Below are 14,035 nucleotides of genomic sequence, written 5' to 3'. Positions count from 1 at the left end.
CAGACTGTGCCCCATATGAGGACAAACTGTTCTCTGAAAACACGTGTGTTGGATTTCTTTGTGTGTGAAGTGTTACAGTAGTTGAAGGTCACCGCCTGATGAGAAGTAGAGACTTACACAACAAAACGCCCCCACGCAGAATCCCATGATGTGACCTCTAGACATGCCTCCGTGCGCCAGCTCTTCTTAACACCTTTCTAAATGCTAAATAGCATTGTTCATGCTTCTTGGATTGCATCAATTGTTTGTGTATGCAAATAAAAAAAAAAAAGAAGCTTTAAGCTCTAATTCCCCCATTCTAAAAAGGTCATTCATGGTCTATGAGAAGATTATGCAGGCACAATCATCCGTGGTAGTTATATACTCTGATTGCTTTGTTTGTGTGGTTATTAATACCACAAATATTATTTCAATAAGTCATCCAATTATTTCACGTTAACAGACAGAAGCAGAAGTGCTGGAATAGATGCTGTGTAAGATTCTTGGCAGAATTAACGTGTTCAGTCACTCATCAGAGCTTGTGGAGTGCAAAGCTTGAGTGTCTTCACTTAATGTTTTGAAAACTGTGCAAACTGTCGAAATCGCATCCAAAAGGTGTTAAAACATGGTTCAAGGGACAAAAATAGCCCACAAGAGGGTCCATTCCAGCCCAATGGATGAAATTACAAAGTGTAAAAATTACAAATAAAGATTAAATTCGGCTTTTCAATAAATTCTCTTTCAGACTTATTCAATGGGTGTCCCACAGTTTGAGTGAAAACAACACTGAGACCTGAGATGATGGAAGGTTCGTTATAAAACATGATTAAATTTTGAAATTAGTTATGTTCATTGTGAAAATGTAGTCTTTTTACTTAAACCTCTTTGCAGGCAAAGAAAGGGGAAATCAAATCAAGCTGTATATCTTGAAACAAAAAGAAGTTTGACATGTGTGGGCTAAATTCTATTCCACCTTAATTCCTCCAATCTCCCAAAATTGAGCTTTATATTGCTTTTTGCCACATGTGTGGGATCAACTAATGTTTCACAAGATATTGGCATACACTCCAGACAATTTACTCCCAGTGTACTTCAGAGATAAATACTTTGTGAGAAATAATAATATACTAAAGGCAAAGGTAGCGGTTGAACAAAACAGAGAACAAGTCTGAAAAACAGCAGGTCTTCCTTTAATAGCTCCAGACCTAATTGTGTCATGAGAAACTGTTTAATCGAAGTCCTTGGAAGGAACTGTGTTAAGCCACTGCATTCCCACTTATGAAGAGTTAGCGTTTAATTCTTTTTTTTTTTTTTTTTGTTCCTCCTAAGGTTGTTATTTTTGTCCTTTTTTTTTTCTTTTTTCTTTTTTTTTCTTTCCCTCTGTTAATTAATGTGTCTTGTCAGGCGCCGCAGCTCCGGTCAGCTTGGTGGATGAAGAATTTCAGCACCAACTCAAAGAACACATCACTGTCAATTAGGGACCTCAGTTCCCTGGGGCTGCCCAGAGCTGTCTGAAGAAAACACTGCCACTTCGACTTAAACACTGTTAACAGGCACTGAGTGACAACAAACTGAACATGTGAACTAAAAATATCTTGTGACAGATTGGCTTTTTTTTTTTTTTTTGTCCACATTTCTGCTCTTCTATTATTTAACTTGAAATAATGCTAGATAATTCTTTACAGTGTAGCCAGGGTGTGCTGATAAAGGCACGTCTTACTGAGCTGTATTATGTTGTTGTTGTTTTTTTCTCTTTTGTAATTGATCATGTCCAATTATCGCTTATTTATGACATATTTAGTTTTAAGAAATGAGTCATGAGGGAGGAAGTCAAATTCATTCCACCTTGTCAGCAAACAAAGGGATTTGTTTCCTTTTGTCCCTGAGGAATCACCATTTGATGAGAAGAATGTGTCAAACGGTCTCGTTGCAAATTTCAGATTCCGAGTTAAATATGTAGGCATTTATTTAAAGCAGTCATTTCAAACATGATTGTATTAACTCTGGTTCAGTACAGTTCATGATCTGGAAATAAATAAAAAAAAAAAAGAAAATGAAGAAATTATAATCAGGCTGAACTATTTTTAAAAAATACAATCTGAAATGTCATCCTTTTTTTTTTCTGTATTTACTATGCAAGTCAACAAAATAATACATTTAACCTAACAAAATACCCATTAAAAGCCATAGCAAGCCTCTTTATGTAGACCGGTAGTCGTTTCCAATCATTAAAGCTGGCTAACAAGGGAATGTTTATATCACAAGTTGCGTCTTTTTTTTTTTAGGCACCTGAGTAGTCTTGATAGTTCAAATGAAACCTGGCAGTTTTGTTAAACAAACGTGTTGGAAGAGCCAAATACTGAAGCTTAACTTTACAGTTCATCTGATGTCCATTATGCTGCAGGGTCTTTAGTCATTTCAAAAAGAAGATCAAATATAGGCTCAATGCACTTTGTAACAAACACTTACTTTATTTGAAGGACATAGTACAACATTTATTACATATTATAGACGTTCCTGTCGTGTGAACATGCAGTTACCGCGGCATGATTGTAGTTATTGTTGAAAATACAAGTTACCAGTGTGTTGGCTTTTTGACTGAGCCATGTTGAAAAAAAATCTTTCATGATTGAAATAAACAGAAATGTAAATACTCTTAAAGAGCAGAGAAAGGGCTAATACAGAGTTAGTCTTATTTTGATCCCAATGTTGGTGGTTTGATTCCCCCATGTCACTTGGGTCCACATGCTGAATTGTCCTTGAGCCCCGAATCGCCCCCAGTAGAGGTCGGGCACCTTGTGTGGCAGCAGCAGAAACACGAGTGAGTCTGAATGTGAATAAACGTGCAAAGCACTTTGGAAATGCCCCTTATGAAGAAGTCAATTTACCATTCAGTAATTTAACTTTTACTTGTTCAGACTTCCTCAGACTCTTTTGGATTAGCGAAGTAGTGGTTTGACTTGTAGGCTGCCAAGCGGTGTCACCCTGTGAGGCTTTCCTTACCATGATGCTGAAACTGGCTTTGATGTCTGTGTTGACAGTAATCCAGCCCGCTGTCCTGCTGCTTGGTCAGTGAGTGTCCCCCCCCCCCCCCCCCCCCACCTGTGTGAGTCACAGCATTGCTGCATTCTGCACCAGTATCTGACCTGTCACTCTGGATGCTCTGACTTGATTGGCTGGATAATGATATCTTCTCGTGTTGCCCTGTGCCACAGTGTGCTTTTTTTTTTTTTTATTCCCTTGGGCTTATGGTCCACTAAAGCACGGAGAGATTCCCGTTGATCCAGCGCAGCAGATAGATCACCATCAGTGAGGGCACTAGAGTGCGGGCCTCTGCAGACGGTGGACTAAAGCTGGTGTTTTGGACCACAGGCTGAGCTACAGGCACAAAGCCAGGCACCTACAGTTGTGAATGCTGTGCAGGAATGTGCCTCTTGATACGATTGACCTCTTTCCAGCCCTCCCCTTTCTTTTCTCCTTGGAGAGCATCGAGGACAGTGTGATGGAAGAGAAAGATCAAGCAGTCTTTCAAGTCCAACTCCATCCCATTATTTCATATCTCTCCTCCTTAATCCCACACCAATCGTCTGGTTTCAGTCCTGCCCCAGTGTTTAGTGCTTACAAAGCAGAACTGTGCCTCCGAGATTGAGTGTATCCTGGTACTTCGGCACCCTCAGATTTGCATACACATTCTTCGGAAGCTTTGAAGATTGCAGAAAAGCAGGAAATAAATAACCATAAACGGGTTCAGGCAAATGAACCTGGCACCCATCTGAAATGTTCTCCACAGTGGCAAAGGTATCCAGAGCCTGGGGATTTTAATACTGTCACAGTGGCACGTCCTCATTGGCCTGTTTGGTTATGTGTGCCTCGCAGGGAAACATCAGAGCTATAGAGCAATTCAAAGATGCTCTTAGACCCAGGCTGTATGAAAAAGTAATGTGCTGCCCCACTTGGACCAGTGTTGGAATTCCCTAATGGAGAAAATGTATCCTGGAGAGATTTTCATTTTCTGCTTGTGAGATCACAGAGATTTTTGGGTATGATTTCTCTGATTTATTTGTGACGCTGAACCTCTCCCAGAGGTTTTTTTTGGCACAGGGAATCTGTGACATCTCCATTTATGGCCTTTGAGCGGTGACACACTATCCAATATTAATACGCTGACTTCAGTATTAAATGAAGCAACCATTAAGCAATGCTATTAATATGTGAACACTGTTCAATTCACGGGGTGATTTGACATAACTTACGGACTTAATGAAAGCACATCATTCTTAAAAAGATGAATTTGTACACTTTCAGCTACCAGATGTTCTTTTTTTTTTTTTTGTCTATCAAAGAGGACCAATTCATTCATTTTCAATTTCCAGATAAAGTCACACTCTGTATTTCTAATTTCTTTGTATGACTGGAATTTCAGAGGAAATGGCCCATTTGCTTTGCCGTAAATGTTTTACTTTTGAATTTTTTTCTTCTTCTTCTCTCTTCGCGAGTATAGTGGCTCCACCACCTTCTGTATGCCTCAGAATTTCTCTCTGCATCACTATTTCATTTCATCTGGCGAATACGTGAGAAATCAAATAGTGCATTGCACTGTCGTAGACAAACAAGATGGAGCGTGATGCTGGAGTTGTTCGGCGCCTGCTTCAGACGCCTGCTTCTGGAAGTTATTTGCTGCCACCAAGTGGCATGATGGAAAAAGAAAACAGTATAATTCAAAGGAAATACCAGCAGCTACAGTGAAAATTACATTTGCATTGGTTTCTTCAGTTAAAGATATACTCTTACCAAAAATTTCTTTTACATTGTTTGATAATGAGAAACCAACATCTTGATTATTGCCTCCCTCCTCAAGGTGTAAGGAAATTGCTGTTCAGGGAGACTTTAGAAATCTGGTGCCCTATCTTAATGGTGCGATCAGGACCACAAATGCACGTCAGAATAATGTGTTTTTATGGACCATTTACTGTGTTTACCCTATTGTCTTCTGCGTCTGTCCTATTTCTCCCATTCACTGTATCTTTTTTGATCTCCTGCCTTTCTGGGTCTGCTTTTATCTGCTTTTCCAGCCTCTCTTTGGTGTGTGTGTGTGTGTTTGTGTGAGTGCGTGTGTGTGTGTGTGTGCGTGTGCGTGTGCGTGCGCAAGCATGCGTGTTAACCGTTGTTTGGACTGTTCTGCAGGCAAAGGTCCAGAGACAATTTTTGCGGGTCAGAATCTGAACGATAATGAGTGGCACACCGTGCGTGTGTTCAGGAGGGGCAAGAGTTTGAAACTGACCGTAGATGATATTCCGCCCGTGGAAGGTACTTCTTCGTCGCTTATTTGATGGAACATTTAGTTTTTCTTGTAAATGAATTAACAGTTGTTTAGCTCAGGAAGTTGCAGTTTTCATTAGTGAACAAAGAATAGATTCAAAACAATTGTCCTCTATACAAGTGCACTATGCAGTGTTTGTTATTCAAAATATATAATTGAAAGCTAATTACATAAAACAACAATCATGTTGCCATCCTTTTGGTGAGTTGTAAAACAAACGCTTATTAATACTCACAAGAAAACTAACTGGGTACTACAATAACTGACTACTGCCATCTATAGGTCAGTTGCTACATTTTACTTTAGTTAAATGTTACATATTGTACCTTTAAGCAGCATAATCTTTACGCAAACTTATTGCATTGATGTTGAATATATATTACTTCTGGAGAATAAGTCTCATTGACGTTGTTAAAACAAATTGTGTAGTCCATTAAACAATAATATAAAATGCAAAAGCAAATTTGGGTCGCTTTCTACCTCAGCATCGAGAAAAATGTAAAGTTGCATGTACTATATACTTTGTTCATGTGAATTTATGTTTGGAATGCTAATTCTTACTTTCTGCATTAGACGACATTAACCTGATTTATATTTGATTACATTGATGATGGTTAATAGAAATTGCTCTATGAAGACTGATGGGTTGATTTCTTGTTAAAACAATGTCCCTTTAACTGTCGTATTCAATAACAATATATGAGTAATAAAAATGTCTCTTCGTTCCCCCTCCACCCATCAAAGGTCAAATGGCAGGTGACCACACCCAGCTGGAGTTCCATAACATTGAGACGGGCATTGTGACGGAGAAGCGCTACATGTCCATGGTGCCCTCCAACTTCATTGGCCACCTCCAGAGCCTATCCTTCAATGGCATGGCCTACATAGACCTCTGTAAAAATGGTGACATTGATTACTGTGAACTCAACGCCATGATTGGCTTCAAGAACATCATTGCCGACCCCGTCACCTTCAAGTCGCGCTCCAGCTATGTGACTCTCACCACCCTGCAGGCCTACTACTCCATGCACCTTTTCTTTCAGTTCAAAACCACCTCCTCCGACGGCCTCATCCTGTTTAACAGCGGGGATGGGAATGACTTCATCGTGGTGGAGCTGGTCAAAGGGTGAGTAGACACGTCCTTGTCACGCTCGCGTATGAGTGCGGCAGCTTTCAGGGAGCTTCCTCCTATTGGACTCCAGTAGATCCGGCGGCATTCACTTGTGTCACTGTGGCGGAGCTTGTTAGACTTTAAAGTGACAAACACAACATGCTTTGGTGTTTTTTTTCCATAGATGTGACGCTTCTCTTGCTTTGCTCAGAGTTTGCGATATACCAAGGAGCTAGTGCTGCGGCATATGTCCGTGAAAACACATGTCTCACGCTGAAGTCGAGCTTGGTCTCCGTGGAACTTAGGATTTTGTTGTTTATGTTTTCCCCCGTGAAGCTGTCGCTGTTACACAAGTCTCCTCTACAAACGTCACATTTGTAGTGCAGCCCTACCTGCCAGCAGGTATCAAGTCCAGCAAATAAAAAAGGCGGAGAGCTTTTAAACTCTGGTGAATTACTTATAAACCGGCGTCGGAGGTGTTTATTTATGTCAGAATTTCCATATAAATGGATTATGGGTTTAATAATACAGCTCGTCGTACATATGACAGTTTCCCAGACAGAGTGTATTTCTTGACGGGTTTTTTTCATGCCATTACTGTGGGACTTCCGATTCTTCTCTTATCACTTCCATGCCAGAATATTTACTGAGAGAGCTGTCGGCTATGACTGTTCTTTTTAATCTTCATGAAAAGGACAGAAAATAACTAACATGGAAGAGAATCAAGCACAGAAGGGCACAGTTCTTATTGCTGAAATGCAGCTATAGAATAACCCTCTTTTAAGTAAATGCCCGAAGTCAAGGTTTTTCAATGTGCTAAACATTAAAGTCATACATTTTAATTAAAATGAGCACGCAAATGAGAAATTTCCTGTTAAGCAAATAATTTAAGGCCAATTTGTTCTGCATAGCTCCAAGCCCTTTGTTAATTCTGCTACGTACCAATTATTTGTTTTTCCAGACTGCTGCACCTTCTGATACTGGTCTCTCTTTACATTTCTGAACATGCTGCAGCACACAAATAACACTCGCATGTGAAGTCTCACCCCACTTTTCAGATGTTAGTTCTTTTATTTGTGCGCGTACGTTATTTGGTCCTGTCCATTTACGATGTTAAAAAATTTCTGCTTCCAGTTACCTGCACTATGTGTCTGACCTGGGGAATGGAGCCCACTTGATCAAAGGGAACTCAAACAAACCCCTGAATGACAACCACTGGCACAATGTCATAATCTCCAGAGACACCAACAGCCTCCACACAGTGAAGATTGATACCAAGATCACCACACAGACAACCACAGGAGCCAAAAACCTGGACCTGAAGGGTGCGTTGTGTGTGTGTGTGTGTGTGTGTGTGTGTGTGTGTGTGTGTGTGTGTGTGTGTGTGTGTGTGTGTGTGTGTGTGTGTGTGTGTGTGTATTTATATATATATATAACTTATGCCATGTTGTAGGATTTTAATTGAGACAGCAGCGGTCTAGAAGTGAGTCGCAAAGTCTGTGATTGAAAGGTTGCACTAGCAGGATAAACCCTGCAGGGTTGGAGTGAGAAAAACAACAATGATTGGCCCTTACTCATTCTCGGCTCCTTGGTACCCTTGAGCAAAGGTTTAGCTGCGCTCATCTGTTTGGCAGTCACGTCCAACAAAGTGCGTCTGCAGCAGTGAGTTCACCATTTGTCTGGCAGAATGGACTTCAAATTAGTTAACCGAAAACATTGTCGGTTAAGTCCACTTAAGCTTTTTTTATTATTATTATTAAAAAGAGCGCTGTGATTGTTCTTCTTGGCAATTAAAATGTGATTTAAAAAAATGTTGCCGCTCGTAAAGCATGTAACAAAATGGTCAATAATCACCCTCATGTACTCCTAGACTTGCTTTCAATACTTCTTCAGCTGTTGTTATTATCTGATGGATTAACTGTATTACAAAAACAATGGTGTCCAAAAGTATGTGTATTGGACTTTCCAGAAAATCCTATTTATTGACTGAACAGTGCTGATTATGTAAGCTCTAATATGTCCACCAGGGGTCAGTATTGTCACGTTTCACATATCTCTCTGTAGGTAACCTTTATGTCGGTGGAGTGGCCAAAGAGATGTACAAGGAGCTGCCCAAATTGGTGCATGCCAAGGAGGGTTTTCAAGGTTGTCTGGCATCAGTGGATCTGAACGGGCGGCTCCCAGACTTGATGTCTGATGCTCTGGACTGTGTGGGACAGATAGAAAGAGGATGTGAAGGTAAGTGGTCTCCCAGTTCCACGCCGGATGTCACTCATCCGTTTATGTCTGTGGTAGTTTGGGGGAGAAAAAAGAATAAATTAACGCTCTTGAATGAATTTTGACAGAGATCACAAAAAAGTTTTTAATTTTTGTTAAGTTTTTTTATTTTTATTTGATGCACTTCATCTTCAGAGAACTCTGACGAGGGGCCACTGCAGCGTCATGCAATGCTGCTCAAGTTTCCCAGACGCGCGCACACACACACACACACACACACACACCCTCTGAAGCACGCCCACCGAGACACCCACACTGGCAACCTGTGGCTCATAATTTAACATCTATAAAGTATGTTAGTATTCTGTTAGAATGCGTCAAACTCTCTCACTCCTCCACAGGCAATCATTTCTGTTTCACTTGGCCACAATCTGATTATTCTCTCTGCCATATTTGTACTGCCAGTGTTATTTCCCATTTTATCCCCATTCTGTTTTGCTCTATGCATGCTTGCTGGATCTGAGAGTTTGCCAGAAGCAATCCTTTTGAATAATGTATGAAGCCTTTGTTGCATGCATGAATATCATTTGCCCAGTCTAATGTGTGCACCATATCCACAGACAATATTTGATTTATTTTTTTCAGCGTCATTCACTTAGTTTAATTTTCACAATTCATTCTCTCTCGTTTTCTATTGAATGGGCAACTTGTGATCTTTTCGTGTTACAACATTGCAAATGTAATCAATTTCAATGCCCTGTGCAGGTCTGTCAAACGTAGTGTTTTCATTTTGTGTGGCGCAGACCCTGCGAGTGCTCTCAATGGAAACAATAAATCATTTATTGAATTGTGATGATAGGGTCACTTAGCAGCGTACGGAGATGATAATGGTGGATGAATAAGACAAGGATTTTATCATATTCTTGCAAATCTTACTGAGCCAATTGAACAGAGAATATCTAGCACGTCTCTCGTCATGACGGCAATCATTGGGTTTCACTTTATATTATTGATGCAATTTTCAGAGTAGCCGCTGTTGGAGTTCAGCTTATCCCGGTCTTCATTAAACTACCTGATACTTGTCCTATTACTTTTCATTTCTGAGGACAACCCACCCTCCCTCTGTCTCTCCTGCTTCAACAGTCTGTGTTTCTCTTCCATCTCTGATGTCGTTGTGCTTTCACTAACAGCTGGTATACTTTGCCTTTTCCTTTCCTATTATTTTGCTGACAAAAGTTGCATTGATGAAAGCTGACTTGCAAGGTAGATAGCTTTGTCTGTTTGATACAGAGTCTGATATCCTTCCCTTAGTTTGCATCTGCAATACCTCTGCCCTCCCCCCCCTCCTCCCACAGTCTCTTCCCTCACAGTTTCCACATGTCCCTGAATTTGATGACTGCCTATTTGCCACCCACCCACCTGCCATAAGGAACGGGACTCATAGGAATACAAGCATCATTCTCATCTTGTATCACTATCTATGGGGCTCTTATTCTGATTTGTACTCACATAGTATGTGTTGTTATTGTCGAACTTTGTTTTTCGTGCTTTTAACTTCTTTATTCTCTTGTCCACATAATGCATACGTAGAAGTTTTTTTTTTTGTTTGTTTTTTTTGCATGCCTCCTGATAGTCTTTACAACATTTCACCTGCATGGATTTTATGTCAAAATCGTGGTTTTAACTCTTTTTTTTTTTTTTGTCTTTCACGTTACAATCAAGGCTGTAGAAGCAACTTGCTTACCGGCTGCCAAAATCCTGTTATCTCTGTTAATTTATTCAAGTAGGAAATATAACAACAGCAGCCTTGTGCCTAGTATAGTAACTGGTTGAAAGTGTACCTGAGCAAATACGTCAGTGAACACACTGTTAAATCACATCATTACGTGAATTTCTAAGACTCCAATTTTTTTGCATTTAAAACATTGATTTAAGATATAAATATTTGATCTACGTTTTGAGTTTTTCATGAACTTTGTAAAAAGAGGCTTAAACTCTCATGGTTCTTACTTTTCAATTCTTTTAAATAAACTGTGTTTAACTATGTTTCTGCTGTCAGGCAGTGATGGCATCTAAGCTTCAGACGAAAGTGAAAATGGGTGTTCAAAATGTCTTAAAACCACTGACTAAAAGAATATTATCAATATGAGTTCAGATATATGTAACATGACCACACAAAGAAGCTTAAAGTGAGCAGTGGGCACTAATATTGGTGCAATATGTTTCAGTGATGATCAGTTAAGTCAATATTCAGCAGGTAATCCATGAGAGAAAGTAATCTCTCATCAAATCTGCTAAAACATTACAGTTTAAAGTGATACTACAACTCCAGGTACTGCAGAGGCCAGTGTACCTGTTGATTCGAAACTCTCATTTTCACCTAATTTAATCAAACTTTTCCCAACATCTATAAAGTGTTAAACAAATCTATGAATTCACTTTATTCATGTCTAATATGTTTGTTGTCACAACGTATTTCATTAATGATGCGAGATATTTGGCATCATATACAACAATTATTTAGCACAGGAGAATTTGTATGCCATGCAGTTCAGCAATAACGCAGTTATTCAGCCCTGAGTGGGCAACGGCAATTATTTCAACTGCCAGTTACCATAGCTACTATTGAGTCTGTGCAGCACTTACTGTGGCTACATGTTATTGCATAAAAAAAAAAAAAAAAATAGATTTTCTTTTCGATGTTGAACAGCTGAGCTGCAACTTTTAAAACATCACTAGTAAAAAAAACAACTGTCAACTATGTGATGATAATTATCTAAACATGTTTACTATGTAGTTTAGCTAAGAGAAGTACTTCCCCCAGAAATTGTTTTAGTTTAGTCTTCCAGCAAATGATCATTAAACCCTTAAACTTCAAAGTAATATCCATCCATACTAACCCTTTTCATTCCACTAACATTTCTCCATTAACTCAACTAACTCACACTAGCAGATGAAATGCAGAAAATAGAATCAGGCGAGCTGGTTTCTTATTGCATAATGGTGCAGACTGACCGCCAGACAGACAAACCGACTGACCGACTGGGACAGGGTGGAACAATGGAAATAATCAATGCACATGCCAGACAAATAAACACTGACGAGATGGACTATTATTTAAAAAGCACACGGGGAAACTCAAATCGGTACTGGCTGTGTTCACGTCTGGTAATATAATGCATTTTTGATGATCAGACTGTGTTTACGCAGTGCTCAATAGAGGTGTGCCAGACATGCTGATAATAGATTTTAATCTGATCTTACAAGCTATCTTTAAAAGAAATAATCAGCCACATGATAATAAAATGGTCCAGAACAGTGTGTTAAGTACATATACTGCAGACATAGTCTAATATATTTTAACTATTGAAAGGTTACCTGAGATCACAGCATCTTGTAATATATAGTAAATACAGTGTCATTGTTCATATTTAGTATTTTGTTATACTTTAATGTAAAAACCTTCAGTTGCACAATATTTTGAAATATAATTGTACATTTCTGATTTGGAATTGAAAACATTTATATTGACTAGAAATCTGTGAAGCATACACGTAAAGCATATCTAAATGCACAGCTTGCCTTGTATAGCTGTTTTGGGTATGCTTCTCATTGCGAAGAATATTGTCTGTACGTCAAACATTGCGTTTAATTTCACCTCAGAGTCAATCTTCAGATCATGTTGCCTTTTATTATAAATGTCTGCTTACCACACTGGTATTTGTCCAAATATGCAGGCCCAAGCACAACATGCCAAGAAGACTCATGTGCCAACCAGGGTGTGTGTCTCCAGCAGTGGGAGGGCTTCAGCTGTGACTGCAGTATGACGACATTCGGAGGACCACTGTGCAATGACGGTAAGATTCCCCCTCCCGTTTACCCCCCCCCCCCCCCCCCCCAAAAAAAAATTTTTTTTTTTATTCCTTTACTCTTCATTCAAATCACTGAACAAACCGCGTCTCGCACACATCATACAGCGTTTGATTTGTCATTCGATCCGTCTGCTTCGGCGATGGAAATTCTGCCACGAACATCTTTTTATCGTGTGTTTCCAGGCTGTGTATTCAAAATAATATTATTTTCTGTCTGTGAACTTATTTGTTTGTTACCTAAGGACAGAATCTGTTGAGAGTGTGGCGTGGTTGCTTTGTCAACTCTCTGAATGGACGAACTGCGCCAAGTTACTGTTCGCTGTACTATCGTCTGACTTTTCTGTAACTTGGTCTGTTAGCATGGACGTTGACATCTTTAATCGCTCAGGTGCTTTGTTTCACTATATCACTCACAGATATGGGGTTGTTGATTGAACTTGCCTGTCAGGAAAAAAATACATAAATAAATAAAAAAAAATGGCACACTTTAATGAAGGCTCATTAAAATTTGAGTCCTGTACCACTAGGGGGAGCAGCACACAGGGTGATCTGTTAAATAAAAGATCAACAAAGTCAAACAAGCAAACAAATAAATCACATTAACCAAAGCAGGCTCTTAATATTTATTGCAATCCTTCCCAAATGCGTTCATACATTAACGTCGCTTTGAGTGATACAATTACAACGCGCACAGACACACACCTACACAGTGGAACTTTTTGTAACCACATGAAGCAGCTTAAAAGTTATGTGGTATTAATCTCCCTTAAAGAGAGTTAAATGAGCATTTTGCTTGATGGACTGTGTGCTCATTAATGTTAAACTTTGGAGAGAACTACTATAAAGTCCGCCCCACCTTTGGTAAATAGTCTTCTTCCTTATGCAAAACATGCATCGGGGATTTTTTGTTTGGTCATTATTTTCTTCTGCAGCGGTTCACACAGTGAGGGGTGAATGGGCAAAGTGCTGAACAGCATTAAGGAGAGCGGGAGAAAGTAGGCACTCTGGAGATGACACAAAAGCAGAATAGAGAGCACCGTAACAGTTAATGCATTCTGTGTCTCTTCCACCAGCTTGATAAGACCCCCATCTTTTGTTATCAACCAGAAGTTTTAATAGATTCTTGTGCAGCCTCAGACCCCGGATGTATCTGCAGCCGATGATAACGCTAAAAGGATTCTTCTGTCCGTGTCATCTGAGCTTGAGTGTAGCCTGTCCTAAATGCGATCCTTGTCTGCTTCTTCCATCCTGCCTTTTATTTCTCAGGTCATGTTTGAATCAATTACACCGGGGGCATATTTTTGTGGCAAAACTTCCCTTGAACCTTTCTTGTGTATTAAAAGGGGGAAGGAATGTAGTTTGGAAGTTGTTGTTTTTTTTTTGTTTTTTTTTTTACTTTCCCTTCTATCATACATATTCATACTTTCAGACTCATAGAGCTCATTGACAGCGTTGGGAGCAGAAAGGCTCACAGGGCATGTTATGCATATATTATATCCCAGCAAAAGTGCTCTACCTGCTGAGTCTAGTTACTGT

General features: G+C 39.6%; 1 protein-coding gene across 2 annotated transcripts in view; it reads left to right on the top strand.

Annotated features, from left to right (window-relative positions):
- Positions 1-14,035, top strand: part of LOC308121044 (neurexin-1a-like) — a 242,416-nt gene that overhangs the window by 110,901 nt on the left and 117,480 nt on the right. The window contains exons 13-17 of one of the 2 annotated variants that reach the window (XM_080482073.1): positions 5,164-5,286; positions 6,044-6,425; positions 7,545-7,735; positions 8,475-8,648; positions 12,365-12,484. In XM_080482073.1, coding sequence (XP_080338199.1) covers positions 5,164-5,286; positions 6,044-6,425; positions 7,545-7,735; positions 8,475-8,648; positions 12,365-12,484 — 990 coding nt within the window. Of the gene's footprint in view, positions 1-5,163; positions 5,287-6,043; positions 6,426-7,544; positions 7,736-8,474; positions 8,649-9,863; positions 9,891-12,364; positions 12,485-14,035 lie in introns of those variants that run through there. The other variant, XM_080482072.1, reaches the window with a different exon arrangement.

Source organism: Lipophrys pholis (assembly GCF_963383615.2).
Source record: "Lipophrys pholis genome assembly, chromosome: 15".
NCBI lineage: Eukaryota > Metazoa > Chordata > Actinopteri > Blenniiformes > Blenniidae > Lipophrys > Lipophrys pholis.
Note: the sequence above shows the minus strand (reverse complement) of the source record. Positions and strands in the feature narration are given on the sequence as shown.